Here is a 27,561-nt window from a genome sequence, read left to right on the forward strand (position 1 = left end):
AGATATTATTTTTTCATACTCTATAACTATTTGTCAGCAATCAAGAATAGAAAAGACGAAACTATCAATAAAAATATTAATGCTTCCGATGCCTAAATTTCAAACAAGTGAAGTCGGGTGTATGAATTTTCACTAACCATATTTCTTCACTCAAACTCATTTTAGGTCAAAATTATACAACATAAAAATAAATATATTAGAATTTTTCTACTAATATAAAAGTTTCTAATGTGGCTAAAAGACTCTCATTAAAATTTAATTTTTTAATTGGATTTATTTTATTTGAAATTTATAACAAAAGTCAATGAAAGAATAAGATATTTGTTTTGTCCATTTATTAAATTTAGATGTAGCTAATAAACATCCGGATCCGTGGCGCAATGGTAGCGCGTCTGACTCCAGATCAGAAGGTTGCGTGTTCGATTCACGTCGGGTTCAATCCCCCGATCCAAATCGGATCCTCCATTTTTTATTCTTTTTTTTTTAACTATTCCTTCACATTTTTTTTTTATTATTATTATTATTATTATTTATTATATATATTATATTTTTTAGCTATTGCTTTCACTGGTTCGGACGTGAATAAAGCAGGGAAAAACTGGAAAATTTTGGATTTTTTCGCCTTGTATCTAAAATTCACTATCCTATTAGCTTATGTTTTAGAGTTATAACATGTTTTATTTTGAGTGATTCAAGCAAAACTCTCATGTGAAAAAATTTGCAGAATCTTATGATTAGATTAGTTTTATTTTTCGTGTATATAAGTTTTATGCATTGACAGCTTAAAAAAAAAATTACAGTAGTAGGTCAGTTAAAAGACAAATATTAATCGGCAACCTTAAGAAATATGGAAAGCAATCTTATATAATAGGTGAAATACGTCGATACATCGATAATTTAAACTCATATTCTATTCTCCTCCTTGATTTATTTCCAACTGAAGAACCATATATTACTACATTAGTATTAGTACTAATCATAAACAGCTTAGAGGATTAAAACTTAATTATTAACTAAAGTAGGAGAAGAAACACCAAGCAGCAAGCCAATTAAGCTGACTATATTCCTTATGGTGGTGTGGTAATACCTGCAAATTTAGAGTAAGTAGTTAACAACAAAAGAAAAAATAAACGAATTTCAGCTACAACAATTATAGTCAATCAAATTATCGAGAACTTTTCAAGAAACATGCAAAATCTTGGCGTAACTAATAAAATTGTTGTCATGTGACCAAGAGGTCACGGGTTCGAGCCGTAAAAATAGTCTCTTACAGAATTACATGGTAAAACTGCATATAATAGATCTTTGTGGTCTGGCTCTTCCCCCGACCCCGCACATAACGGAAGCTTAGTGACCAAACTTTTTTTTTTAACTATTGAAGGACTTCTTAGAATATCAAAGTAAAGCTGAGCAATATTTAATCTTTACTTGTTGTAACAGTAACATTAAATCCTTAATTCTATTCGAAGATCTCAAAATTATGCTCTAGTTCAAGGAAAAGTTCGCAAAATTCCATTTCCATAAATAAAATATATATATATATATATATATATATATATATATATATATATATATATATATAACTAACAACATAGAATAAATATAATGATTGATAGATAAATGAGAGACTTTCTCAAGATTCTAATTTATCCAATAAAATAACAATAATAAATCTCACACTTAGGATTTAGAGAGGGTAAAGTGTACGCAGACCTTACCATATCCTATGAAGATAGAGAGACTGTTTCCGATAGACTCTCAACTCAATAAAGAAAATATATAAAATAAGCAGAAATAAAAAGTAGTAACAACGGAAGATAAGAAATAACAAGACAAATATGGAGATATGAGGCTAAGAAACAAATAAATACACAAAACAATTGCAAAATAAGATGATAAAATAGCAGAAGCAAAAGAAACAACATAATAGTAAAAGAAACCTACAGATAAGAAGATACTAAATCTAACTCATCCACTTGAGATTAACTTTATACATACAAAATATATACTGATTAAGTCGAAACATATATTTAAATCCTGAATTCATCTCTAACAGAAGAGAGACGAAACAGAAAAAAAGATTAACTTACTTCCACACTTGAATTTTCGAGGGACTCTTCGACCACAACCTTCAACAAGACGAATAGCACGACTGATATCAATAAGAGCAGCCAATTTAGGAGTAATAACACTACAAACACATTCAATATGAGTAACCCTAACACGTTCACAACACATAGGAGAAGGAAGTTTTCCATACAAAACAGGTTTACAAGAATTTATACCAATTCGTCTCTCTTCTTTACATGCTGTTTCACTCAATTTTGCACTTGCCATAATTTTCAATTCTAAATTATTCAACAAAAATAGGACCAATAATATGGCCATTAACATAACCCATGATTTTCCCATTTCACTTTCCACACTCTATATTCCCTATAACCATAAAGTTCCAACTCTCCTATCCTTTTTATAGTAGTTGGTTTGAACTTATGAGTTTAACTTTTAACAGTAAAATTATACTATCACGTCATTTAAAAGATAACTACATATAATTGTTCATAATACGTGAAAATGGTTACCTGGAAAATAAAGTAGATAACCTGCAAAAATTGGTTAAATTATATTAATAATTAATTTTTTTAAGCTATATAGGCTGACAATATAAAAAAGTGAAAATAGCACGGACTAGTCAGTTTTCGGGCTGAAATTTAAAAAATAGTCAGCGTTTGTAAAGTCATTAAAAAATAGTCACTATTTTGCTGAAACACGGAAAGTTCCAGTATAATATGCTGGATTATGAAGCTCCTGCGTATAAACTTCCAACATATTATGTTGGAACTCCAGCACACGTTGATAGTCTAGTTTGATGGAAAGACCATGATCTCACGTACCCCATATTTTAGGCAATAAATTTGCCCTTGTATATACCAACAATTTAAAGAATTTTTATACTATGACGTAATTTTATATGTTGTAACAAGTACCTAATTATATTTTCTTGAGATTATAAATTCTACTTATTACAGACAATTATCTGAAGTTATTTTTTAAATGGCCTAAGAGGGTATGGTTTAGGAAGTTTCCCTCTTGTTAGAGCTGGATGCACTTAATATCTTCCCCTTTTGTTATTTATTTGACTTTAAGAAAGCACGACTTGTTCTTCCATATATACAGGGCGGATGTAATGGGCTAGTTATGAGTTTAATTGAACTCATAATTTTTAACACGGAATAAAAATTCATGTACAAAAATTTATTAAAACTATAAAAATAGTAGATTTGAACCCATAATTTAAAAAATATAATGGGTTCAATTTTAAAAACTTTAAAATTAGAACTCATAGAGTTTAAATACTGGATCCGCATATGTGTATAAATAATCATTTTAGAGATAGGTATTACAAATTCAAAGCATTAACGTAAAAAACAGAATAGCTCTAGTGTAGTCGGTGAGTACGGATTCCGCGTGCCAAACACTTTGTGGGACACTACTTGTTTTTCCTTTTCTTTTTCCGGGAAAAAAATGAATTTTTTTTTTTTGAAAATTTAAGAGTTTATTAGTCTGATCAAGAGTGGACTTCGATGTTAAAGGACTCTGATTGGTATTCCGAGTCTTTGAATATGTTCATATACGTCAAATCTCGTTATAATAGTCTTATTTGTTCCAATATTTTTGAATGTTATAGTTAGAGGCGGATGTATAGGTTAGTTTACGGGGCACGTGAACCCATGATCTCTCCGGCAAATTAGATATTTTATGTATGTTTTTTCTAGAATTATTCCAATACTATTTGTTGGCACCCATGCTCCACAAAGCCTGAATGGTGCACTTGGTTGAATATTGAGTTATTTACCCAAAGGAACAAAGATCAATTCCCACTTAGTATTTTTTTTCCTTTTCTTTAGTGGTGCACCTATATTTTAAAAATCCTAGATCCGCCTCTGGTTATAGCGAAGTGTAGTTATAGAGAATATATATTACTAACTTAACATAAAAATAGGTTTCGGAAGCTTGGCTTTTATAGTGAAGTGTTGTTATACAGTCATACCTCTCTATACAGCCTCGTTTGTTCCGAATATTTTTGGATGTTATAGCGGAGTGCTGTTATAGAGAACATATATTATAACAAAACATAAAAATTGGTTCCAAAAAAGCTTGGCTTTTATAGTAAAGTGTTGTTACATAGTGATGATGTTATAGAAAGGTTTGACTGTAGTTAGATTAAGCTTGTGTGGAAAGTTTGATTGCAATCAGAGGTATTTAAGTATAATTCGAGCGCTTGATTGGAAGTATAAAAGTTTATGAACTTAAGAGAGTTTCTAAGCCCAAAGAGCAATACTTGTTCCGTTTCAAAAAGAATGAACGGGTTTTGGGTATGAAGGTCAAATTTATTCAATTTTGGTCTCCGTTCGGACAACAATTTCCTTAAAATATTTAAATAAAAAAATAAGATAATCAGAAACTACATATATTTCCTACAAATTAAATTATAAGTTTTCCTAGTGAGAAATATTTTAAAAACATATTAAAAAAGTTATGATGAATAAAAATGTTGTTTTTGACTCCACAAACAGCACTAATGTCATGCAACTTCAAGTAGATAAAGTAGCACTACTAGAAATTCGGTCAAACCTGACTGCGCCAAATCGATTTTTTCGGCAATTTATTTTTTGGCCGCTTGTGAAATTTTATTGACTGATCGAAATCGGTCAAAAATTACGATCGGCTTCTATCGCTATTATTACCGACCAACCTAATTTCGACGAATTAAAGTCGATCGAAAATCAATGAATTTTTCCTGTTTGAGTCATTTTTCTAGTAGTGATATACTTTCTCGTTGACTTGGGAAGTTTCCTTTTTTTTTTTTTTTCTATGTAAAAGAAGTAGATGTCAAGCAAGTGATGAAGACAAACAGGAATAATTGCTTCTTGTTGACTATTATTTATAGCCTACAACGTTTGATTTCAAGAACACTTTGGAGTCGTTTGGTAGGGTGTATAAGAATAATATTGCATAGGGTATATTAGTAATGTTGGTCTAGTAATGTTGAGATTAGTTATGCTAGGATTATTTTTTATCGAAACGGTTTTGTGTATTAAAGGTTTTGAAAGGGTAATTCTATCTTTATACATGCTTATCCATATATTAAAAATCATGGTCAGTGGCAGAGCCAAAATTTTCACGAAAGGATGTTAAATATAAAAATTAGATATACCGTAAAAGTTAAGGGAAGTCAACATATAGTAAATATATATGGAACAAAAAGAATTATCTACCAATAAATGTAATTTTCGGGTGAAAGAGTATTGATTGACACCCCTCCGCCACTGGCCATGGTTTACTATATATAAAAATAAAACGGAAAATACTACCAAACACGGTATTAGTAATACTAAAGCTAAAACATATATCGTTTTCCCTAATAAAATCCTACCAAACGAACCCAGTGAAACATGGGATTAATGACTTAAGTGAAGTATGGATTTCAATCTTTGACAATTGACATTATTGAATAATCAAGCCGTTATATTTGAAAAGTTTTATCAAGTAGTAATAAAGATCATTCAATCAACAATAGTAAATCCCATATTTACTAGTCATACTCAATTTATTAATCCATGTGACCTTCAGATACTACTTCTACAACAACAACAACGTCTTTATTCCGGTCAATTCGGGATCAACTATATGAATTCTCGATATTTCATATCGTTCTATTTTTAAACTCACTCTCTATGAGGATCCAAAAAATCGTCGCTTGTGTCAATTTCAGACTCGAGGTCACCCTCCGTGCCATCGACGTCTGTTGGCACGTCGGGTTTTGACACTTCTCCGGGGGTCTTAGCCTCTTGTATTATCCGCAATATTTCTTCCATGCGTTGCTGTGGTTGATCTGAAATTTCTTCAAATCTTGAATTTTCACAATCCATAAGGTCTTTTGACAGATTCTTTAGGAACCAGGAATGTTGCTTTATTTCTGGAATGGTGATCCTCTGTACATTGAAAATTGAAATGTTTTTAAAAGCTAATTTAAGCAAAGCCAAATCAATAGCACAATGTGTGTACAATCATTTGTTGTCAAAAGCAGAGACGGATTCAGGATTTGAACTTTATGAAATCGAGTTGGAATTCTAGCACAACTCATTTGATGTACTAGGTTCGAATATATTATTTGTACTTCTTTAGTGAACTTTTAACATATACCAACTCGTACATTAAGTCTGCCCTTGTCCAACTTACGACTGTCAGTGACCCTCTACCTATTGCATAGGTCCGCCTCTGCCCAATACGAATAGTTCTAGCCCCAAATAACTATGCAAAACAAAGAGAACTTACTTCTCATGTGATATGATATTCAATGAAACAACAACTACTACTACTATTACGTCTTAATCCAGTGGTGGAGACACCCTTTAGCAAGGGAAGCCATCCGACACTACGTAAAAAAAAATCATTTTGTGATATGAAGTAAAGCCTTAAAATCACGACATCCAAAACTAAACTGCTTAAACACCGAATTATGACAATAAGACGATACTGCTTGCCCAAATGTTGTGAAAGCCACTACTTATTCCAAAGCAAGTCGGGTGTTGTATGACTCTTAACCATCCATGTCGCTTCATTTAAACTCATCTTATTCCAATATTATATATGATATTCAACGAAGCGTTATTGATTACAAACAACCTAATTTATGAATCTTTCACTAAAACCTTGTACACATTTGACATATTTCAAGAAAAGAGAGTTACCTTGGAGGGGTTTGCGACAAAAATTCCAGAGATGAGGTTTCTACATTCAGCAGATATTCTTACATAATCTGGTATAGAGTACTGAGCATTCTTTATTCTCTGAAAAAGAAAAAGAAAGGATAAATCCTTAAGCTGCTAAATGACACAACAATTATATACAGTCAGACCTCTTTGATCTATAAAATAAAAGCCAAGTTTTTCTCGAACCGATTTTTTATGTTACGTTATAATATATGTCATCTATGACAACATTTCACTAAAGCATCCAAAAAATATCGAAATAAACGCGGCTGTTATAGAAAGATTTGACTGTATCAGTTAACAGAATATTAAAACATCAGTTGAGAACTCAAATCAAAAACTTCATAAACTAACCTCAATGGTTTTACGAAAATTTCTTGGATCTTCAGGATCTTCAAAAGGGTATGCTCCTACTAACATCACATATAGTGTCACCCCACATGACCACACATCTGCAATCTGTAAAATATAGAACTTTCAAATGAACAGAATGTTCCTAGTGAATTAAACAGTGGCGGATGTAGCTTATTAGCTACGGATTCAACTGAACTTGACATTTTCGACATGTAACATGTATATAAGAGCAGCCTGGTGCACTAAGCTCCCCTATATGCAGGGTCCGGAGAAGGGTCGGATCGCACGGGTCTGCCTTAACCTGCATTTTTGCAAGAGGTTGTTTCCACCGCTCGAACCCGTGACCTCCTGGTCACATGGCAGCAACTTTACCAGTTACACCAAAGCTCTCCTTCAGATACGGAACATGTATATACGTGTTGAAAACGTGAATGTAACGTGTATGAGTTGTTCTCTTCTTATATAGAACTTTCAAATGAGCATAATGTCCCCAGTGAAACAGTGGCAGATGTAGCTTATTAGTTTCGGATTCAACTAAACCCGATATTTTCAATACGAAACATGTATATGCATGTGAAAAATGTGAGTGTAACAAGAATGAGTTGTTCTCTTCTTATATGGTAAAGGCAGTCAGTCTTCGACTGTTAAGTTAAACTCAAGGTTCATTTTTTTTTTCCTGTAATAATCTAAAAAGAGTATTCGTACCTTCCCATCATATTCCTTCCGCGAGAGGACCTCAGGTGCAATATAAGCCGGTGTTCCAACAGCCGACTTGGGTTGTGAATGCAACAAACCAGACTATATGACAAAGAAAATGTATAGTTACTGCCTATTATCTTACTAAAGAAAAGATTAGCGACGAATTTCGTAACAGAAAATAAGAAACCTTGGAATAACCAAAATCGCATATTTTTACACGTGGCGTTGGACTTCCATCAAGGAGTGTATTCTCCAACTTCAAATCCCTGTGACAAATTTCCTAAAGAAAAAAAAAACTCATGAAAAAAAATAACAAACATAACAAAATTCGAAAGTACTTCAATTTATGAATTTTACCATTGAATGACAGTAACTAACTCCAGATATTAGCTGTTGGAAGAAGAAGCGAGCCTGTTTTTTTGAAAAAACAAGAATGAAGATTAGTACTATAAAAACAACACAATGGGATCCCACAAATAAAGTCTGGGGAGGGTAATATGTACGTAGACCTTACCCCTACCCTGGATGGCAGAGAGGCTGTTTAGATAGATAGTACTATTAACATTTTCATATTTTTTATACAGAAATAATATAAGGAATTTAAGATCTTTATAACCTCATCTTCACTAAATCTACCAGCACTGCATATTTTAGCAAAAAGTTCACCACCTGCTGCATATTCCATAACAATTGCTAAATGTGTTGGAGTTAACAAAACCTGCAACAAAAGCGCGCACGTTCAATAACCATACGTGAAATTAACAACGACGCAAATGGCTCCTCACAAGTGGGGTCTGGGGAGCGAAATGTGTATGCAAACCTTATCCCTACCTTAGGAAAGTAGAGAGGTTATTTCCGATAGACGCTCGACTCAGTTTAGTATTAAAAAAAATGCATTTGCATAAGTAACGGTCAAATTTGCCCAAGTACTATCTGAATTTGAGCAACTTTGTCCTCCGTTGGACTTTTGACCTAATATTACCCCACCTTATAAAAGTTTTGTTATTGCCCTTGATTCTTTTGGAGCTCGAACCTAAGTGATAATTTTAAACTATAGTCAAAAGTTGAGGGGTAAATAAAATCCTTTTTTCTCGAAGAATTTGGACACATGGAGTCCATCCATTTCACGTTTCAGCTCAAGTAATGATAATGGTCAATACAAGACGATTTGCTAATAACAAGGATATAAATTGACCAAAATTTTAAAGGATAGCAAAATTAAACAATTTGGAATAGTACAAGGGAAGATTTGGACATTTTCGTTTTAATAAAATCAAGTATTCATAGCAATAGAAGAGTAGGTATTTACCTCTTTAAATCTGACAATATTGGGATGCTTTAATGATCTATGATTTATAATTTCCCTCTGCCCATTCTTATCAATCTGAAACAAAAAAAAGAATCTGTATCTGTTTAAAAGGCTAACATAATAATTTTAAAAAAAAAACATAACAAACTCTCGTTATACAGTAAATAATAAGGGGAGATAAAGCTTAGGTATTTTTCCACTTGCAAAGTCAAGTGTTATCAAAATCCTCTTCTCCCTTTATAATACCTCAGATTGTAAACATGTAATAATCAAACTTAATACAACCTACATTTGGTCATTTGAAAGAGCAAATGGCACAAATTTCAATCTTAACCAGACACCAGTACAAGAGTACAGTAGAAAGATCAATCGAGTAAGAGTCCGCTTGGTTTAGCTGATTGGAAGTAGCGGATAAATATTAAGTGCTCAAAAACGTTTTTACATGCGGAAAAAAAGGAGCAGTCCGATACATAAAGCATCCGACATTCACGCAGGATCCGAAAAAGGGTCGAAGCCCTAACGGTGTAATGTAAACAGCCTAGCAAGCATTAGTACACATTTACATGTAGAAATTGATGTTATAAATATGCGCTTACGATGTTTAAATAGAAGTGTTGAAACAGATAATAACACAATAAATTCAGTACTTCCCCAAACAAGGGGAAAATCATTGAATTAGAAGCAAAATACTTAATAAGGAAAATTACCTTTTGTCCTCTTTCAATATATTTGACAGCAACAAGTTCCTTTGTTTTCTTGTCTTTGACAAGTCTAGCCACCCCAAAATGCCCAGAACCAAGTTTTTTCAATGGCTCATACCTCTCCTCCATTTTTCAACTCGACTCAAAATCAGCAAATAAAACAATTTTGATAGTTTGAAATGAAAAATCACTCACAAAAGACCTTTTTCTTTAACAAAGCAACTAGACTTCTTGACCAATTCCAGTTAAATGACTTTACTCAACTCTCTTTTATATATGATGAAAATTGTTTTGAAATATTAAAACAACCTTGAGAATACATGAACATTTGTATATATAATATTAAAGGACACTTATAATACTAATTATTAAGGGGTTGGCTTCAAACTTCAAAGTTCATTCAAATTATGAAGACATTTTCTTGAAAAGATTCTGTATTGTTTGTCTAGTTTAAGATTGTAATAAATGGTTGTCGGATAACCTTTTTAGTTTTCAGTATTGTTTAAGATTCCAAACGATTTGAAGTTTCATGTACTAACGATGTAAAAGTTATTTATATAATCAAGTTACTTGTAAAACAATTACGTAAATCTCTAAGATAAACAATATACTCTCTCCGGTTTCAATTTAGATGAGCTAGTTTGACTCGGTACGGAATTTAAGAAAAAAAGGAATAACTTTTGAAATTTGTGGTCTTAAAAGTTCAAGGGGTAAAAGCTTTATGGGGTCACGACATTTGTGTGGTTATAAAAGCTTCTCATTAAGGGTAAAATGAAGAGTTTAAAGTTGAATTATTTCCAAATTTAGAAATGTGTCATTTATTTTGAAATAGACTAAAGGAAAGTACCTCACCTACTTTGAAATGGAGAGAATAGTATTTAATAATCTGATCGATAAAAACAAAAACTACCTTGCTATCATAATTTAAGTATACAAATGGAGCATATTTTTTTTACATTAACAATATATATAATTTAAATTCTTTTATTAAGTATGGAGCCTTGTTATTTGTTAGTCACGTGGGGGTTGTTCTAGCTTTTTAAAGAATATTATCCATTCTTGGGTTTCTACTAAACTAAGTTTTTACCGACCAATTACTGGTGTTTTGCATCTTGTTTATATAATTCGTTGGTATGAGATTGTTCTTATGAAACTTTCAAAAATGTTTTTCTTTTCATTTTATTGTTTTTTGTTTGTTTAAACAGAATAGTTATCTGAATGGAGAGTTAACAAGTGTTGATGATGTGAATTGCACAATATAAAAGCTTAAAAGGCTAAAGATTAGACACATCACTTACTTATTTTAAGTCTTCTAACATACATTCTCATGACAAATTTTATTTTATGTGAAATACAAATACTCGATCATAATCTTTTTTAATTATCCAATATCTGGAAAACTTACTGATCCAACTAACGCTGATTCGCCATGGGTAGATCCACTAAAGGATAAAGAGCTTCCTAATAAGAAATTTTTCATTTCTCAAGTTCGAATTCAATACCTTTTATTAAGGATGTGGGATCCCAATCATCTCACGACACCATCGTATGGTAATAATTAGAAATAGATGTGTGAGGATTGCTATATTATTTGACAAGTGGAACATGTAGGTCCCACAATTCTCTACTTTTCTCTCCCATAGACTATATCTTCTTCTCCTCTTCCCATTATGAACATTGCCAGAAATGGCTGCAGTTCATGACTGTTTATATATATATGGACAGTTCAAGAGTAGGATTACAAGAGTAAAACCAAACAAACATCACATGGATTCACTAAAGGGACCTCCTTCAACCATGTAATGAAAAGAAATTAGCACCCATCATACATATATATATATACAATCACCTAAACAAATACAAAGATAACCAAAAATGACATATGTTAAGTATTTATACCATTATGAGATGTTCTTAACTGAAGGAGGCCATGACAATCTACTGTGGTTCATGCCATCAGTACCTTTTGCAATTTCACTACCTTCTTGTGGCTCACTTTCTTGCCTTCTCAAGCTTCCGACTGCTAAATCATCGAAGCTCGATTCGGTTCTCACTGGGGGAGGAGTCACACAATCAGAATCTCCAACATTTGTTTGAGAAGGATCCTTGCTCGGTACTTTAGCCAAGGAAGAAGAATGACCAACTCTCAAAGCTTGTAGCGCTGCGAATGACTCCCTCATTGCGGACATGGCTTCAAAGAATATGGTGCAAGAAGCCAAAGCAACAGGAATCGGACGAAGCATTTCCTACATTAATTGTTAAACATCAAACTCCAAAATAAATGCAAGACTTGGTATCATGTCTAGAACGTTGGAACTTCCTTTTCCTATCCAGATATGATAATTCATGAAGTTCTTTGTGGCTATTTGACAGTCGTAGGACCTGCTAACTGCAACACACTTCATTTTCGTCATTCCTTCTTATTGTGTTTCTCAATTTCTTTCCATCAATGCATATATAGAACTACAGTGACATGCCATTCCACATAAAGAAAATAACAGTTTCTTGCATCAAACAACTAGGGAATTAAAAATGAGTATCATTGATCGAACACTTACCAACTGTCACCAGGACAGATATATGCTAACATATGCTATCATGCTAGTATTATTTTTAGTACAAAATTACAAATAAAACTGCAGTAGTCAAACCACCAAAACAAATGTTTTATTTTAATAATATATATGACGATAAGGTTAATCATCAGGATTGGAAACAAGAAGTGCATACCCCCCACACTGTTGGTGGTTCTTTAAATTTCTGACTCCATTGAAAATCTTCTACAGAGGCCGTTAAAGCACCATAATCACTAGCAGCCCTCATCAGCAATTCTGAAAATTGTTTCTGCACAATTCAATAACGTTAGGCATTTATATCTATTGGCTCATCACATGGCTGAACGGTACAAAGAACATTTGAAAAAGCTAAAGACCGACATAGAAGCATCTGAGTTTCTTGCGATGACAAGTAACTAACCTGATATTCAGCTTCCACAGGAATGCAATCCAACGAATATGGTTGTTGAAGGCGAGCTATTATGCGGTCCTAAAAAACCCACACAAGATATTTATGCAAACACAGCAGCAAAATGAAGCAATTAGGGAAAGAAATGACAATGACAATGACAAAATTATTAGATAAGAGAATACTATTCATTCTGCTATTGGACGAAATTTGCTTCAGTACACATCAAATAAAGTTGTCAATACTCTTTGCTAGAAGCAACTGCAAGCTAATGCAAGTAACTTAACCAATTGACACAAGTAGGATTGATGCCTCCCACTATTGGAGGGAATTTGGTTTAGTTTCAAAAAGGTGGACGGAGGAGATCATAATGAAATATTTGAATATCACCAAATGTAAAACAAAGAAGAAAATAGAAGTTAAATTTCAGAAGGTCAATTACCTTATTCTGAATAACGTCCTTCAAAATAGTAGTAATCCTTTGCAATGTTTCGATTTTCTTTTCCATTTCACTGACATGTGTCAAATGAGCAACATTTTTGTCCTCCTAAAGTTGCACCACAGTACTGTGTTAGTTCATCATATCATCTAAAAGAGTAAAGTTGTCAGGTTACCAAAGTGATGAAAATCAAATATCGTAATTTTTAGTCCTTTTAACTCAATTTATAATGTCCTATCACTCAGGAGTCCACAAGGAAGCGAAAAGAAGTGAAAAACAAACAGAAAGTACAGTTTGAGTTAAACTTATAGGTAAGGAAGCTGCAAAACCTCTCTGCGCCCAGTCCTTAGATTCAAACTCAAGATGCTTTCTAGTGAATGTAGTAGTATTATATTTTTTTTGCAAGATGTCATCACCCGGAAGACTAAGTTATTGTGCATTTAAGGTAGACATAGACATGTTATATTAGAGGTCCAAGCTCGTCAGAGAACTCATTGCATTACTGATCACCTATCTTGACCAATTTACCAAACTATTAAATTGAGCTGCCAACCCAATATGAGCTAGTCCCTAACTATAGCACCAAAGCTCTTTATGCATTTGAATACTCGGATGACCAAATAGTAAATAGAGAACCACATCTAACAGGTATTAATTAATACCAAAACAAATAATTGTATAAGGCTCTGTGAACTTTTGTTAACATTGTTCAAAGGAAAGAATGTTCTTTTATTTTTTTTATTGGTTAAGTTCTTTCGACTGAACAATTTCAAACTCAGATTGGCCGGACAAATCATGCGCTGACCTGAATTACAGAAAACTAATTTAGGGAAGTTTTCGGATTATTTTGAACGATTTGGTACCCATCTCCTGCTGAAATGGATAGGACATCTATATACTAGGGTCAAGTGAAAAATTAAGTGATATAAAATCATACTGTCAGGAAGCGTATTCACTAGATTCAAAGCACCATTTCGTGTTGGATATTTTGAGGAACATGTAAAACCTTACAAAAATAGATGAATTTCAGTAGAATCTCAACAAATGTCACCTTTCGACCCTGAAGTTCCACTTGTAAATCTGCAATTTTCCTTTGAACAGCAGTGAGTTCCTTCAAGACCCTTATCAAGTCATCACCTTTTTCACCGCTGGTGGTGGATAAATTTTGGATCTCCTCCTAAACAAGGGGAACATTGTTTAGTTCCGCTAAATATAAGTACAAATAAAGCTCAAATAACCATCCTAAGAAAGCAAACACTACTACTACTATTACTACTTCTACAACAACAGCAACTACGACTCTTTCTTAAAGACTTAGGGTCGGTTATATGAATCCTTACGGACAAATGTTACTCCATAGAAACTCATTTCATGCCAATATTATGCACATACAAATAAAACGTAGTTGAAGTTCTCGATATTTTCTGAAAGTACAAATCTCTAAAAGGCTAAACCACTCCTAGACAACATAGGACTTACATTAAAAGTGCTAATTTGTCTAGAAAGGAAATAAAAGAGTTAAAAGAAAGAAAAGAAACCTGCAATGGGGAAGGGCTCAACCAATCATGAAAGCATAGATAAACTGCAATATTAAAAATCTCCTAAATTAAATTCAAGTATAAAACAAATTCAGAGTTGCAGCGTGGAATATTCAATCTTCATTTTTAAGGTGGTGTCGGGGCTATCTTGTCGGCACTGCGACTATTCTAATGGGTACCTGCTACCTTCCACCAGTTTATAGTACCGAATAACTCTGCCACCAAGGCTAAGGCAAATGGGAAAGAAATCATATGGTATTTTTTTTTGCCTCATCTTAAAGTGGGAATAGTCACTTTTTAGCAAGAAACATCTAGAATCTTGAGATAACCATGTAAACTCCCCCCAACCCACCCACCCACAATTTCACCCATTTCCTAGCAGCATTTTAAAGTTAAAAAAGGACAGTTCGGTGCACTAAGCTCCTGCTATGTGCGGGTTCCAAGGAAGAGCCGGACCACAAAGGTCTATTGTACGCAGTCTTACTCGTATTTCTGCAAAAGCCAGTTTCCACATTTTAAAGTCGCATCTCAATTTTAGTCAAAATTCTCTAATCATTTTCTTTTTCCTTCAGCAAAACCTAATTAAATAAATGTAACTTCCGAAACGGTTAAATTTCACGTGCATCGCAATCAGATCAATTGCAACCAAATAGGACCCAAATGCTTAGTAAAATGGGAATTCATCAACAGGTTTTCAATTATAACTATTGACAACAATAAAGTTACGAACTTGTAAAGGCATATGTTTAAAAGAAAATTATAAGTAGGATATGAAAAAATGGACCTGAGAAGAAGGAGGAGGAACAGAGAAGCCAAGTTCAGCAGCAATAGAGAGCGCATCTGACATCCCACCAATTCGTCTCATTGGTTTTCTTCCAACCCATGTTGAGTTTGTGTCGCTTCCCATCATCTCTCTCTCTCTCTTCTTTCTCTCTCTATAACGACTACAAATTTTGAACTTCAGTTCCTTCTTGTTTGGATTTTGGCCACTAAACTAACAAAATGACCCGGCCGGGTTTCATTAGCAAGTGTCAAAATAGCATAGGCTATAGGGCTAATTATCGGGTGGATTGGCGGTTATTTACTCTTAACGGTTATCCGCTTTTAAATGTATTTATCCGCTAGCCACCCAATAAGATATCGAGCGGATTGATATCGGTTTACCTCTTATCGGGTGGTTATCGGGCAATTTATCGACCTAATTCAACTTATATTGTACGCTACAGAAAAATGACAGTAGAATGGGAGATAGTAGCAAGATAACCTTTTTGGGGCATTTGCACCAATTTAAGGGCATAAATTCGAAGGTAGATGGAATCATTGGCAAGATTTAAGACTTCATGTTAGCTAGACAGTACAATTTATCCATACAGATCATATGGTTCTTCTCTGTTTGTTTTGGAAGCTTATTGTTTCCCCACAATCACGAGCATATATTAAAACAATATAATTTAATGTTAAAGTAGAGACCACAAGTTCAGATAAAATTTCCTATTTATGAATTCATAATTCCAAATTAATAAGCAATTGAAGAATATAATATTAGGTAGTGCACAAAAAAACATATCGGAATGTAAAAAAAACATCTTCATGCAGTTCATATTTTTCACATTTTCGCTGAACTTTGTCTAAACTGCTTGGAACAGATTTACAGAAGGGTCAAGGGTTTTTATTTTTTTATATTTAATACATATAAATAAAATAATATATATATTCTTAACGGGTTAACGGATTATTCGTTAAGAATATTAAATAATCGCCCCCAAACCGATAAGCCGTTAATAAAAAAATTTCAATCTGTTCCCCATCCGTTAAGCCGTTAACCCGTTACCAGTAAGCCATTAAGCTTCGGTTCGGTTCGGTTTTCGGTTTCGGATCGGTTTTGAACACCCTAATAGGCTAGCCAACTTTCGGGCTGTAATTGAAAAATAGCCAACATTATAAATTTGTTGAAAAATAGCTATTATTTTATGTAGAGGTAAAATCTGGAAAATACCCTAGCTGAAACACAAAAAAGTTCCAGTACAATATGTTGGATTATGGAGCTCCTGTGTATAAATTTCCAACATATTATGTTGGACTCGAGCATATTATGGTGGAATCTTATGTAAAAAATTTAAGCTCTAGGGGATTATGATAGAAGTTTTTCCGGATTTTTAAGGATCTTTTTGTTCAGATTTTATTTTTACAAGAAAAAGTGACAACATTTCGATTATTTTTGAAGTTGTGGCTAATTTTCAAAATTAGCCGTTCTTAATCATGCTACTTCTGATTTTTTTTTCACTTAACAAGTAGGGGTTTGGATGTTGGACCCGGAGTTAGCCCGTTAAGTATTTGAACAGGACTGACCCAGACGATGATCCACAGTTCCAAACTTTAACGGGCCAATTTGGGCCCAAGTCAGCCCATTAACGGGGCCTGCTTTCACCTATATTTGTGCTGTTCACCATTTGCACTATCCCTTTAATCTTTGAATATAATTTAGACCTTTTCTTCTTTCACTTATATATATATATATATAGTAGAGGATACAAGCTCTAATTATGTACTCATGTCGATATCGATGGCAAGTTGAGGCCAGTGGCGGATCTAGGATTTTAAAGTAATGGGTGCTCCACCATGTTGGTGGATGTACGTATGTGTAGCATATAGTTATTGAGTTCAATTAAACCCGCCCTTTTTGACACATAATGTGAGCGTGCATGTGCGTGCTATGTTGCATGAAAGATATCACCAAAATATACAACTATGTGAACCAAGTATAAATGTGCAACTATTTGTACCAGATGGTAACAATAAATAACATATAAAGTATGATAAATATTATCTTTATTTAAAATACCATTTATTCACAATTATTCTCGTTGTTTAATTTTCTAATAACATCATTTCTTCCCGAGAGTTATTTCCAAAATATTAGTCTAACATTAGCCTTGGATTGAACATAATAAATTAATAAACAAAAATTTTATAGAAAATTATGTCAAATTATATTCAGTTCAAACATTGGCGGTAAGATTTGTTGCCCATACAACCAAAGCACCCGTTTAGAATTTGGGTTCATCGGTGCTAAGTCTGTTATTTAACTTATTTTCATCAATTATCAGTAATAATATGTACGTTTAGTGTTGGAAGTAATGGTTGCTGCAACATCCATAGAGCCCTAAGTGGATCCTGTCATTGGCTGAGGCGGATTCATGATTTGAAGTTTATGAGTTCCTATGCAAACCTCAACTTAATATAAATTAATAATTTGATTTAGGCAGAATGGTTTTCTGGCCACTTAATTAAACTCGTAGGATGTTTAAAAGCCGATACATGAATTTTCGGCTCTCCCATTTGAACACTCGAACTCATTTTTTCGATAACTAATAAACACATTTGACCATTGATCATGCCCATGTGGCATTAGTTGGTCATAATCAGCAGGTCGTGTGAGAAACAAGACGCACAAGAGCGTGAAAGCCCCCTTCCCAACGTGTAACGGTACAAAATGAGTTGTATTTAAGTGTCTTCTTATTCATTCCTTCTAAAATACTCCATTCCTCCATTTTTTTAAAAATCTGAAGCTTCATTCCTCCCATTTGTAAAATCTGAAGCTCCATTTCTATTTTTTTCCGGACCGTGAAAATGATGGAATCGAAAAGAGACAAACAAACCTTTAGATCATATAACGTCACTGAAATCGAAAGCAAGGACCAAACGAAGCTCGATCAAAACGAGACTCACATATAATAAACGAAAACAAAAAAGTATGTAAGTGATTATGATCGATTTTGGAATGGGGTGAGTAATTGTTAGCCCATTGGTAACCTAGGTATATCAGGGGAGGGTTTGGTTAGAGAGAGGTTAAAATGAGGGGATGGGGTCGGTCTATGGAATAAAAGAGTGGATCCCGATCTATTGGATTAAGGTTTTTGCGGCCTTGACGTATAAGACATTCATTGGTCATTTGCTGACTGGATGGACACGTATGTGCAATACACACGCGCATGGTTAATGGTCAAATGTGTTCATTAGTTATCGAAAAACTGAGTTCGAGTGTTCAAATGAAAAAGTTGAAAGTTCATATATCGACTTTTAAAATCCCTACAAGTTTAAGTGGCTAGGAAGCTATTATGTCTTTTGCCATTGAACACTCTTCCATTTCAAAGACTAATAGTAGATTTTGTTAAGAGTTTTTGCATCTTCCATTTGCCAACTTATTTGAACATATTCTTTTCTTGACCATATGCTTTTGAAATCAGAAGAATATAAATATACCTGGTCTATCAAAAAAGGCCATCTCTAACCGTTTTGTTTTGACCAAAAAAGGTCATTGGGAGTCTGTGAGAAAACGTGTCTGTCTTTCCTTTTTCTTTTCTCGGATTTGGACGTCAAAGGAATATCCTTTTCTTGGGTTTGGACCTCATTTTTTTGATTTTTGGGTGTCCGAAATTCGTATTAGGTTCCCGATTACTCTGGATTTGCATCGCATAAGATTCACTAAAAAAAGAAGTGCTTCATGTAAGAACTTTTTTCATACCCAAAACTCGAAACGAAAACCTCTAATTAAGAATGGAGAAATACTATCGGATCTAAATTTAATTACAAAGCACAGACTTTTTCACCACAAATGATCTTTCACATAATAAAATCAATTTTATACCGCTAGTATAATTTAACCTATTATTAGTTGCATTTTCTACTAGGTTAATATTTAATATTAAAATTGTTTTATCTCTAATACTTGATACGTAACCTGATTTTATGGGAAGACAAAATTTACACCATCTATGAGTATAATTTAAACTCTTTATAACTAGGGTTGGAATTTGGAAATGAATTAATTCAACCGCATGCAGTCAATGGGACTATATATAGAAGAGTCAAAATGCATGTTCTAAAAATATATTCACACGTGAACCACATTAAACCTACTTTTCACTACCAAAAAATTACTTATCTCCATTCTCCAACTGCAATGGAAAAGGACATGTGATTCTTCTTTTCCTATGAAATATGTAACTGCCTAAAATAGAATGAGACTCCAGAATCATCTTTCTATTCAACGACGATATCACAAGGGATTATCAAATTTAGAAGTGACAAAGTATAGAGTGAAAAAAGAATGGAATTCCCTAAATGACAATTATTGGCTAGGCAATGAATAAATGCATTATGCATAACTGAAAATATAAGTAAGTTTTACACTATTAATATAGAGGGGCAGCCCGATACAAAGTATCCGGCATTCACGCTGGGTCCGGGAAAGGTCGCATCCCAAGAGATGTGATATAGACAGTCTACCCTAATGCAAGCATTAGTGGCTGTTTCAACGGCTTGAACCAGTGACCTACATGTCACACGGAGAAAACTTTACCGTTGCTCTAAAGAGTGGGGGGGGAGGAGGGGGAGGGGGATGTTAGGATCGAAAAAAATCAGGTGACATGCGGAAGTTAGTAAAGCAAACATTGAACGACGATAAATCAGATAACAAAAGAGAAATTTACCAAAAGAGACACAAACATTTAACGTGGTTCGATCAACTAACTTACGTCCACAACGGAGATGAGCAATCCATTATAATAAAAGGAGAGTACAAAATATCGAGAGAACAACCTCACAAAGAGGCAAACACAAGTGACACACTAACAGTTGTCCCGTAAAGTTCTCCCCCTAAACACGACTCTCACACCCTATATGGTTACATTGTGGATGCTATTGAATAAGAAGGAAGGATCCTTAATTTATAGAAGTTCAAACCTCTTCCTACCAGAAAAAAGACTAGCCAAATATGGAAGATTTATAATTTCTTTCTACAAGAAGGAAAACCCTATCAAGGTAAATATGTTGCCCTTTCCTTCAACAAATAGGAAAACCAAATATGGTAAGAAAATTATGGCAACACTTAACAATTCTCCCCCTTTGCCTGAATTTTCTGATAAAATAAACTTGATCCACCTTCTTCACATAGCCTTCAACAGGTCGCATCTCCAATCTCCACCACAAAGTTTGTCTCAACGTGCGTAGCACACCGGTCAAATTTCTCAGACAAAAATCATGATTATCGTCAAATATGTTGCGGCTAGAACTGAACCCGCCAAGATGAACCTGTCGTGTACCTCGCTTTGATACCACTTGTTAGGATCGAAAAAAGTCAGGTATCATGCGGATGCTAGTAAAGCAAACCTTGAACGACGATAAATCAGATAACAAAAGAGAAATCCACCAAAAGAGACACAAACATTTAACGTGGTTCGGTCACCTGACCTACGTCTACAACGGAGATAAGCAATCCACTATACTAAAAAGAGAGTACAAAATATCGAGAGAACAACCTCACAAAGAGGCAAACACAAGTGACACACTAACACTTGTCCCGTAAAGTTCTCCCCCTAAACACGACTCTCATACCCCATATGACTACATTGTGGATGCTACTGAATAAGAAGGAAGGATCCTTAATTTATAGAAGTTCAAACCTCTTCCTACCAGAAAAAAGACTAGCCAAATATGGAAGATTTATAATTTCCTTCTACAAGAAGGAAAACCCAATCAAGGTAAATATGTTGCACTTTCCTTCAACAAATAGGAAAACCAAATATGGTAAGAAATTATGGCAACACCTAACAATTCTCCCCCTTGGCCTGAATTTTCTGATAAAATAAACTTGATCCACCTTCTTCACATAGCCTTCAACAGGTCGCATCTACAAATCTCCACTATAAAGTTTGTCTCAACGTGCATAGCACACTAGTCAAATTTCTCAAACAAAAATCACGATTATCGTCAAATATGTTGCGGCTAGAACTGAACCCGCCAAGATGAACCTGTCTTGAACCTCGCTCTGATACCACTTGTTAGGATCGAAAAAAGTCAGGTGTCATGCGGAAGCTAGTAAAGCAAACCTTGAACGACGATAAATTAGATAACAAAAGAGAAATCTACCAAAAGAGACACAAACATTTAACGTGGTTCGGCTAACTGACCTACGTCCACAAGGAAGACAAGCAATTCACTATAATAAAAAGAGAGTACAAAATATCGAGAGAACAACCTCACGAAGAGGCAAATACAAGTGACACACTAACACGTAAAATTCTCCCCTTAAACTCGACTTTCACATCCCATATGGCTACATTGTGGATGCTACTGAATAAGAAGGAATGATCCTTAATTTATAGAAGTTCAAACCTCTTCCTACTAGAAAAAGGACTAGCCAAATATGGAAGATTTATAATTTCCTTCTACAAGAAGGAAAACTCAATCAAAGTAAATATGTTATCCTTTCCTTCAACAAATAGGAAAACCAAATATGATAAGAAAATTATGACAACACCTAATAGGGAAGGCACGCAAAATTGGTCCGCTCCGAAAAGCTGAGTTTTTCGGTTCGCACCTCCCTGGAAACGAAAACCTTCGAGAACAAATATTGGACCGGGGATTCTTTCACACTATTAATTTAACGTATATATGCTTTCACTATTATTTTCAAGTAATTAATTTAATACTCATATTCAAGCAGACACGGCAAAGACTTATATATAACTATTACAGAACTAGGCATTGAAATGAATTTGGAGTATTATTCATGTATTCGCCCTCATGCACAGTCAATATTGGAATTATGAAAGAGTCAAAATGATTACAAATGCATTCACATGTGAAGATTAAACCCTACTTCATTACCTACTAGTCTACTTCTTACTTTTATTTACCAGCAATGGGAAATTAAAGGACATGTGATTCCTCTCCTTCTGTGAAGTATGTAACTACTTAAAATAGAACTAGACTTCATAATTGTTTATCCTAAAATCCGATAACAATTGAATTTATATGCAGTTTAAGGATACGTGATATAACTTGGTACAAATCAAGAAGAATAAGCTAATATTGAAATAGACAATTAAAGAATAAATGCAAACCACACAAATTGAACAGCCTTGGCCCTCGAGTTCGGTCAACCTTGAACCAAATATGTATCAACCGGCTTAAAAACAGAACAACAAGACAATGATAACTAGAGAATGACAGTATATTGCTTTTTATACTGTGTGAATATAATGTCTTTACAAATGATCAGACTCCCTTTTATATAGTAGGAGAGTCTTACTCTAAGTACAATTCTATATAAGGTAAGAAATCTCATGATTGGCTAAATTAATCGGCCTCTTTTTGATATGTGTCGGGATTCGCGCCGTGATCTTCGCCCGATTGGGGATATTTTATCTTTCCGTTATTCGACTCGGTAAGCTTCCCTCGTTCTCCATCTTATTTGGTTTCGATCTTGGTCGATTTCGATCTGAATCGGTCTCAGGGCCTCGAGCTCAGCAACCTAACTTTGCACCATAGTTCGATATAATACGAGGTTGATCCTTGGTTTATCGCGCGCCATTCTCGATCAGTCACACGAATAGAGCAAGCCCGAATTGACCGTATACAATAATCATCTTTCTTTAATTTAACAAATATCACAAGCGATTAGCAAAATTTGAAGTGACAAAGTACATAGGAAAGAACTAAGGAATTCCCTTAATTACAATTATTAGCTAGCAAAAGAAAGGTCCGATGCACAAGGCATCCCGTATTCATGCAAGATCGGAAAAGGGACAACACCCCAAAGGGTGGAATTTCTAGACCGTCTAATCTAATACAAGCATTAGTGGTTATTTTCGCGGCTCGAACCTGTAACCTATAGGTGATACGGAAGCAACTTTACCATGCCTTCAAAGCTCCCCTTCAATTATAATTATTAGCTAACAAATGAATAAATTCATTGTATGTATTATACCTAACTACTGATTAAACATCAATCCTATATTAAGAAGAAACGGATTCAAGATTTTATATTATATCAGCAGCGCTAGCTAGGTAGATAGCAGTGTAGCACCACAACGCTCGTCAAGTAAATCTAGAGGTAACAAAGTAAGGAGAAAATAACCATGCAAATTTCCTAAATAACTATTACTATTAGCTAGCCAATTGAATAAACTATACGTCGGCAGATAAGGGTGATTTTAGTGTTGTTAAAACTATTTCTGAAAAGTATTGTAGAAATCTTGCTACATTTGGTAATCGGCATGCTATGAATGGATTATCAGTAACTGATCCTCAGGATCGGTCTTTTATTTGTACTAGTTAGTTTAATATTATGAAATAAATATCTTTTCTGTCAAAAAAAAAAAAAAACTATATGTCAACCATTTTAGCGGGGGCGGTTCAAGAAGATTGGGAGCCTAAAGCCAAACTATAACGAGAGGCCTCAAATTGCGTACACACTACCTTTCCCAGACTCTGCAGTGTGGAATAATACTGGGTATGTTATTGTTATTGTTGTTGTTGTAGCTTTTGTAGATGCAAAAGTCATTAATAATTCCTTTTCCATTAATAATACAACAATTCTATTTAATTTCTCTTGAATCGTTTTTTATCTTAGGTAAAATTTTATTAATTTTAATTTTCTTCTTTTCGCTGAGAAAATTAAACCATTACATGAAATTTAAAATTATTCTATAAGCAATATAGGCCTTTAGAAAATAATCAACATTAATGGTAATTTTTTTCACATGATCTGCGGATCTCAATATGCACATTCAAAGTTGCAAATTATTTTTCTCTAAATTTTTAGGGATAAGAAAAATAAACCATACCTCTTAACGGTCTATTGGCAACATCAATATACATATATGTTGATGCTAAACTTTTGCTAACTGAACTAGCTGCAATCAGTATATTATATATACCAAATAGTCATACCCAATAAAAACTCAAAAATTTCAAGATCATATGTTGAACAAATAGCTTCATTTTTTAAAATTGGATCCTAACAAGCTTCTACTATTTTCAATAAAATATCAAGTATTTTTGGAGTTTGAAATCTTATGCTTTAATACTTTTTATACGACTTTTCGACATGTTTGATACAATGATTTAAGAGTTAGGTTGGATACACTATTTTGTAAAATATTTCATCGCTTATTAGAAGAAGAAAAATAGTGGATACATATGTTGTACTATTCAAAAATTTATATAGGTTTTGTACAAGAATTAACCATGTCGCACAATACCAATTTAAATTATAACAATTTTTATAAAAAAATAATATATATTAATATAAAAAATTGGGGCTCCCAAAATTTTGGGACCTAAAGCACTTGCTTTTGCTGCTTTAGGCTTCAGCTGCCCCTGCATTTTAGAAGAAAAACTAACATATTCAAGATTTTATGACAGTACGAACCTGCACCAAATGTTTATACTAAATTAATTAATTCAATCTAAATAAATAAAATTAAAGTGAAAAAACATATCCTTTAACTATGATGCGAGTAAAATTTTACCGTAAATATAGAACCATAAATTCGCTACCGCCAACCAATCGTTGATATAGAAAGACTTTTCCAAAGAAATTAAAATCACCTAATTAATATTTTTTTTTACTAATTCTTGCAATTCATGATCAGCATTTTTAGACGAAGAAACCAAGAAACAGCAATAGCAGTGGTCACAATGTCATTGATTTAGGTTATGTAGATTTTGGACCACGGCTAGTTAATTGGAATTTTCTAGTTTCCTCTTGTCCTTCTAAAATAATGTATGATTTGTCAAAATACTCGTAGACAATATATAGCTATTTTAAAACCTAAACCTAAATAGCATATATTGCATGACTTTAAGTTGAGTTATGTTTTTGCCTAGTTTCTCAACTATATTTGACCAGTCCATTTTTTTGTTTTTTATACGGTATTCGATATATGTATAGGAATTCGACAAAATTTGGATTCGCTTAAGAAAATCTTATATTTAGGAGAAAAACGCTCCTTAATCTGGGACATCTGATTAAGGATAAATGAGTATTTATCAGTTAACACTCTACTATAACTGTACCCTTGTTGATAAGACTTATTATTAAGTCTTCGCTATTTTAATTAAATGTTAAGTTTTATGCCTTGATAATATAACAATATAAAATATGCTTTAACACCATTATCAGTTTTTCCATGTTAATATTTTCAACAGTTGTAACTAAGGAATATTGTGGAATTTCAGAAAGAATATTCTATTAATTAAAAGAAAAACAGTTGATGTAATTATAACTTTCTTTTGCTTTTTTCTCAACTTGATACTACATAATATTAATTCTCTAAACACTTAATAAAATTTAGATATCGTCCTAGCAAATTATTATTAATTTCTCTAACACTTAAAAAAATTAAAATACATTTCCTAGCAACACAAGATGTATTATTGGTAAAATCGCTGATCTAGCTAGATTACGCCGCAATCTCAAACCGACCAAGGTATTTTGTTCTAAAAGTAATCATATTAAAAAATAAAAATAAAAATAAAAATTAAATGGCAAATCCAAAAACTAAAGTGCATAAAAGTTAGGAGTAGTATAGTTTTTTCCTAAGCCTTCAAGCACAAGCAATAAAAAAGTTTAAAGAAGAACTAAGGAGAAGGAAAACGATAATTATATATAGTTGATTAACTATTAAAATTGCATTTAAGTTATATGCATCGGTAATATAAATTTTTTTTATATTGTTTATATGTATTAATCTAGTATACTAGGTTGTATTAATTATCATTTTTAATAAGTAATCAATTATTAATGTTTATCATGAAATTTTCTTATAAATGGCTTTATTGGATATATACTTTTTGTCACTGTTAATGTATAAAACTTAAACTCATTTAAATTAGAAATTTCTAATTTTTAACTTCTCACTCGTTGTCAGGTATGTACTTAGTTTGGGCCAGACTAATTTCGATTCACGTCAAAAAATCTCACATTATGAGTAAAGCGTTTCTTATCAAAGACGATTTTATTCTCAAAATCTCTTATATATTAAGGATGACGGGATACTTGTATTTACTATCCTACCATAACCGTTGGTGGTGTAATTATAATTAACGATCACCATATGCATATTTATATTTGAATTTGGACGTTAAAGTTTGAGCCTTTACGTATTTTTCACCTAACTGCCGACACATTGAACGTTATTATTACGAATTATTATCCTGTGTTCTCTTTGACTTAACACAAAAGAAAAAACAGACGAAATGAGATTGATTTATTATGAAAAATAATTCTTTTCTTTGTCTATTATTTTTCAAACAAATTTAGTTTTGACTTTCAGAAAGTGAAATCGTCAATTTTATTGTTGTATTACTGCCTCTCATATCAGAAGAATAAACAATAATTGTTTGGTCAACCAGGCTACAGGACCAGGCCAATCACTCGATAGAATTTCTAGAGCAATACTTATTTTATATATCTATTACCTTATCCATGAAAATATTTGAGATAATGTTACAAATTCGATGGAAGAATATGGGATAATGTTATTTATTCAATAAAAATAAGCCAATCGTAAAAAGAAGTAAAAAAACGAAAAAGGAAAAATAGTAGATTGTTACTTATGGAGTTAAAATATATACCTCGAGGAAAAAATAAATTAAGGAAAAAAATATATCCCCATATCAAATATGTTGTGTTTGTCTCCCTCACCCCTCTCCTTCCCAAGGTTTTCTTTTTCTTCTTCTTCTTTATTCAAAAATAAAAAAAATAATAAAAAAAAATTTATCAACTTCTCATCCTTTCTTTTCCATATATTGTCTGGCATCCACTTTGAGGTCCAACTTATCCCGACCACGCTGGGAAGTCTCACTTTGGAAGTAAAAATATTCCAAACTAAATCATTCCTCGAGTTCGAATTGAATCTGAATCCTCAGATTAAGGATGAATGAATGTTTATCATTTCATCGGTACTTCTCATCTTATTGATAAGCCAAC

The 27,561-nt window shown here is 33.2% G+C and overlaps 2 protein-coding genes, 1 long non-coding RNA gene and 1 other non-coding gene across 4 annotated transcripts; 1 reads left to right on the forward strand and 3 right to left on the reverse strand.

Moving 5' to 3' along the window:
• Positions 1 to 366: 366 nt before the first annotated feature.
• TRNAW-CCA (transfer RNA tryptophan (anticodon CCA)) lies at positions 367 to 438 on the forward strand. The gene has a single exon. It is a non-coding gene; the product is annotated as a tRNA-Trp (tRNA).
• Positions 439 to 893: 455 nt separating this feature from the next.
• On the reverse strand, positions 894 to 2,983 carry LOC107815087 (uncharacterized). The gene is made up of 2 exons (XR_012709366.1): positions 2,091 to 2,983; positions 894 to 1,087 (listed from the first exon to the last, which is right to left on the reverse strand). It is a non-coding gene; the product is annotated as an uncharacterized LOC107815087 (long non-coding RNA).
• A 2,547-nt stretch (positions 2,984 to 5,530) lies between these two features.
• Positions 5,531 to 10,137, reverse strand: LOC107815088 (serine/threonine-protein kinase SAPK3-like). Its single transcript, XM_075253294.1, has 9 exons — positions 9,846 to 10,137; positions 9,139 to 9,213; positions 8,446 to 8,547; positions 8,187 to 8,240; positions 8,017 to 8,109; positions 7,836 to 7,928; positions 7,131 to 7,235; positions 6,756 to 6,854; positions 5,531 to 5,996 (listed from the first exon to the last, which is right to left on the reverse strand). The coding sequence occupies exons 1-9, from the start codon at positions 9,966 to 9,968 to the stop codon at positions 5,730 to 5,732; spliced, it is 1,011 nt and encodes a 336-aa protein (XP_075109395.1). The 5' UTR covers positions 9,969 to 10,137; the 3' UTR covers positions 5,531 to 5,729.
• Positions 10,138 to 11,530: 1,393 nt separating this feature from the next.
• Positions 11,531 to 15,769, reverse strand: LOC107815089 (AUGMIN subunit 2). Its single transcript, XM_016640606.2, has 6 exons — positions 15,565 to 15,769; positions 14,294 to 14,419; positions 13,246 to 13,350; positions 12,816 to 12,884; positions 12,570 to 12,683; positions 11,531 to 12,085 (listed from the first exon to the last, which is right to left on the reverse strand). The coding sequence occupies exons 1-6, from the start codon at positions 15,688 to 15,690 to the stop codon at positions 11,741 to 11,743; spliced, it is 885 nt and encodes a 294-aa protein (XP_016496092.1). The 5' UTR covers positions 15,691 to 15,769; the 3' UTR covers positions 11,531 to 11,740.
• Between the last annotated feature and the right edge of the window lie 11,792 nt (positions 15,770 to 27,561).

This window comes from Nicotiana tabacum, chromosome 5, assembly GCF_000715075.1.
Source record: "Nicotiana tabacum cultivar K326 chromosome 5, ASM71507v2, whole genome shotgun sequence".
NCBI lineage: Eukaryota > Viridiplantae > Streptophyta > Magnoliopsida > Solanales > Solanaceae > Nicotiana > Nicotiana tabacum.

Coding starts and splice junctions, on each gene's coding strand:
- LOC107815088 (XM_075253294.1), bottom strand. CDS start 9,968: ATGGAGGAGAGGTATGAGCCATTGAAAAAACTTGGTTCTGGGCATTTT. Junction 7,236..7,835: donor GGAAGGAATATGATGGGAAG/GTACGAATACTC, acceptor TATATTTTACAG/ATTGCAGATGTGTGGTCATG. Junction 6,855..7,130: donor ATTTTCGTAAAACCATTGAG/GTTAGTTTATGA, acceptor TTTCTTTTTCAG/AGAATAAAGAATGCTCAGTA.
- LOC107815089 (XM_016640606.2), bottom strand. CDS start 15,690: ATGATGGGAAGCGACACAAACTCAACATGGGTTGGAAGAAAACCAATG. Junction 14,420..15,564: donor TTCCTCCTCCTTCTTCTCAG/GTCCATTTTTTC, acceptor CCCCTTGTTTAG/GAGGAGATCCAAAATTTATC. Junction 12,684..12,815: donor CTGTGGAAGCTGAATATCAG/GTTAGTTACTTG, acceptor TGAATTGTGCAG/AAACAATTTTCAGAATTGCT.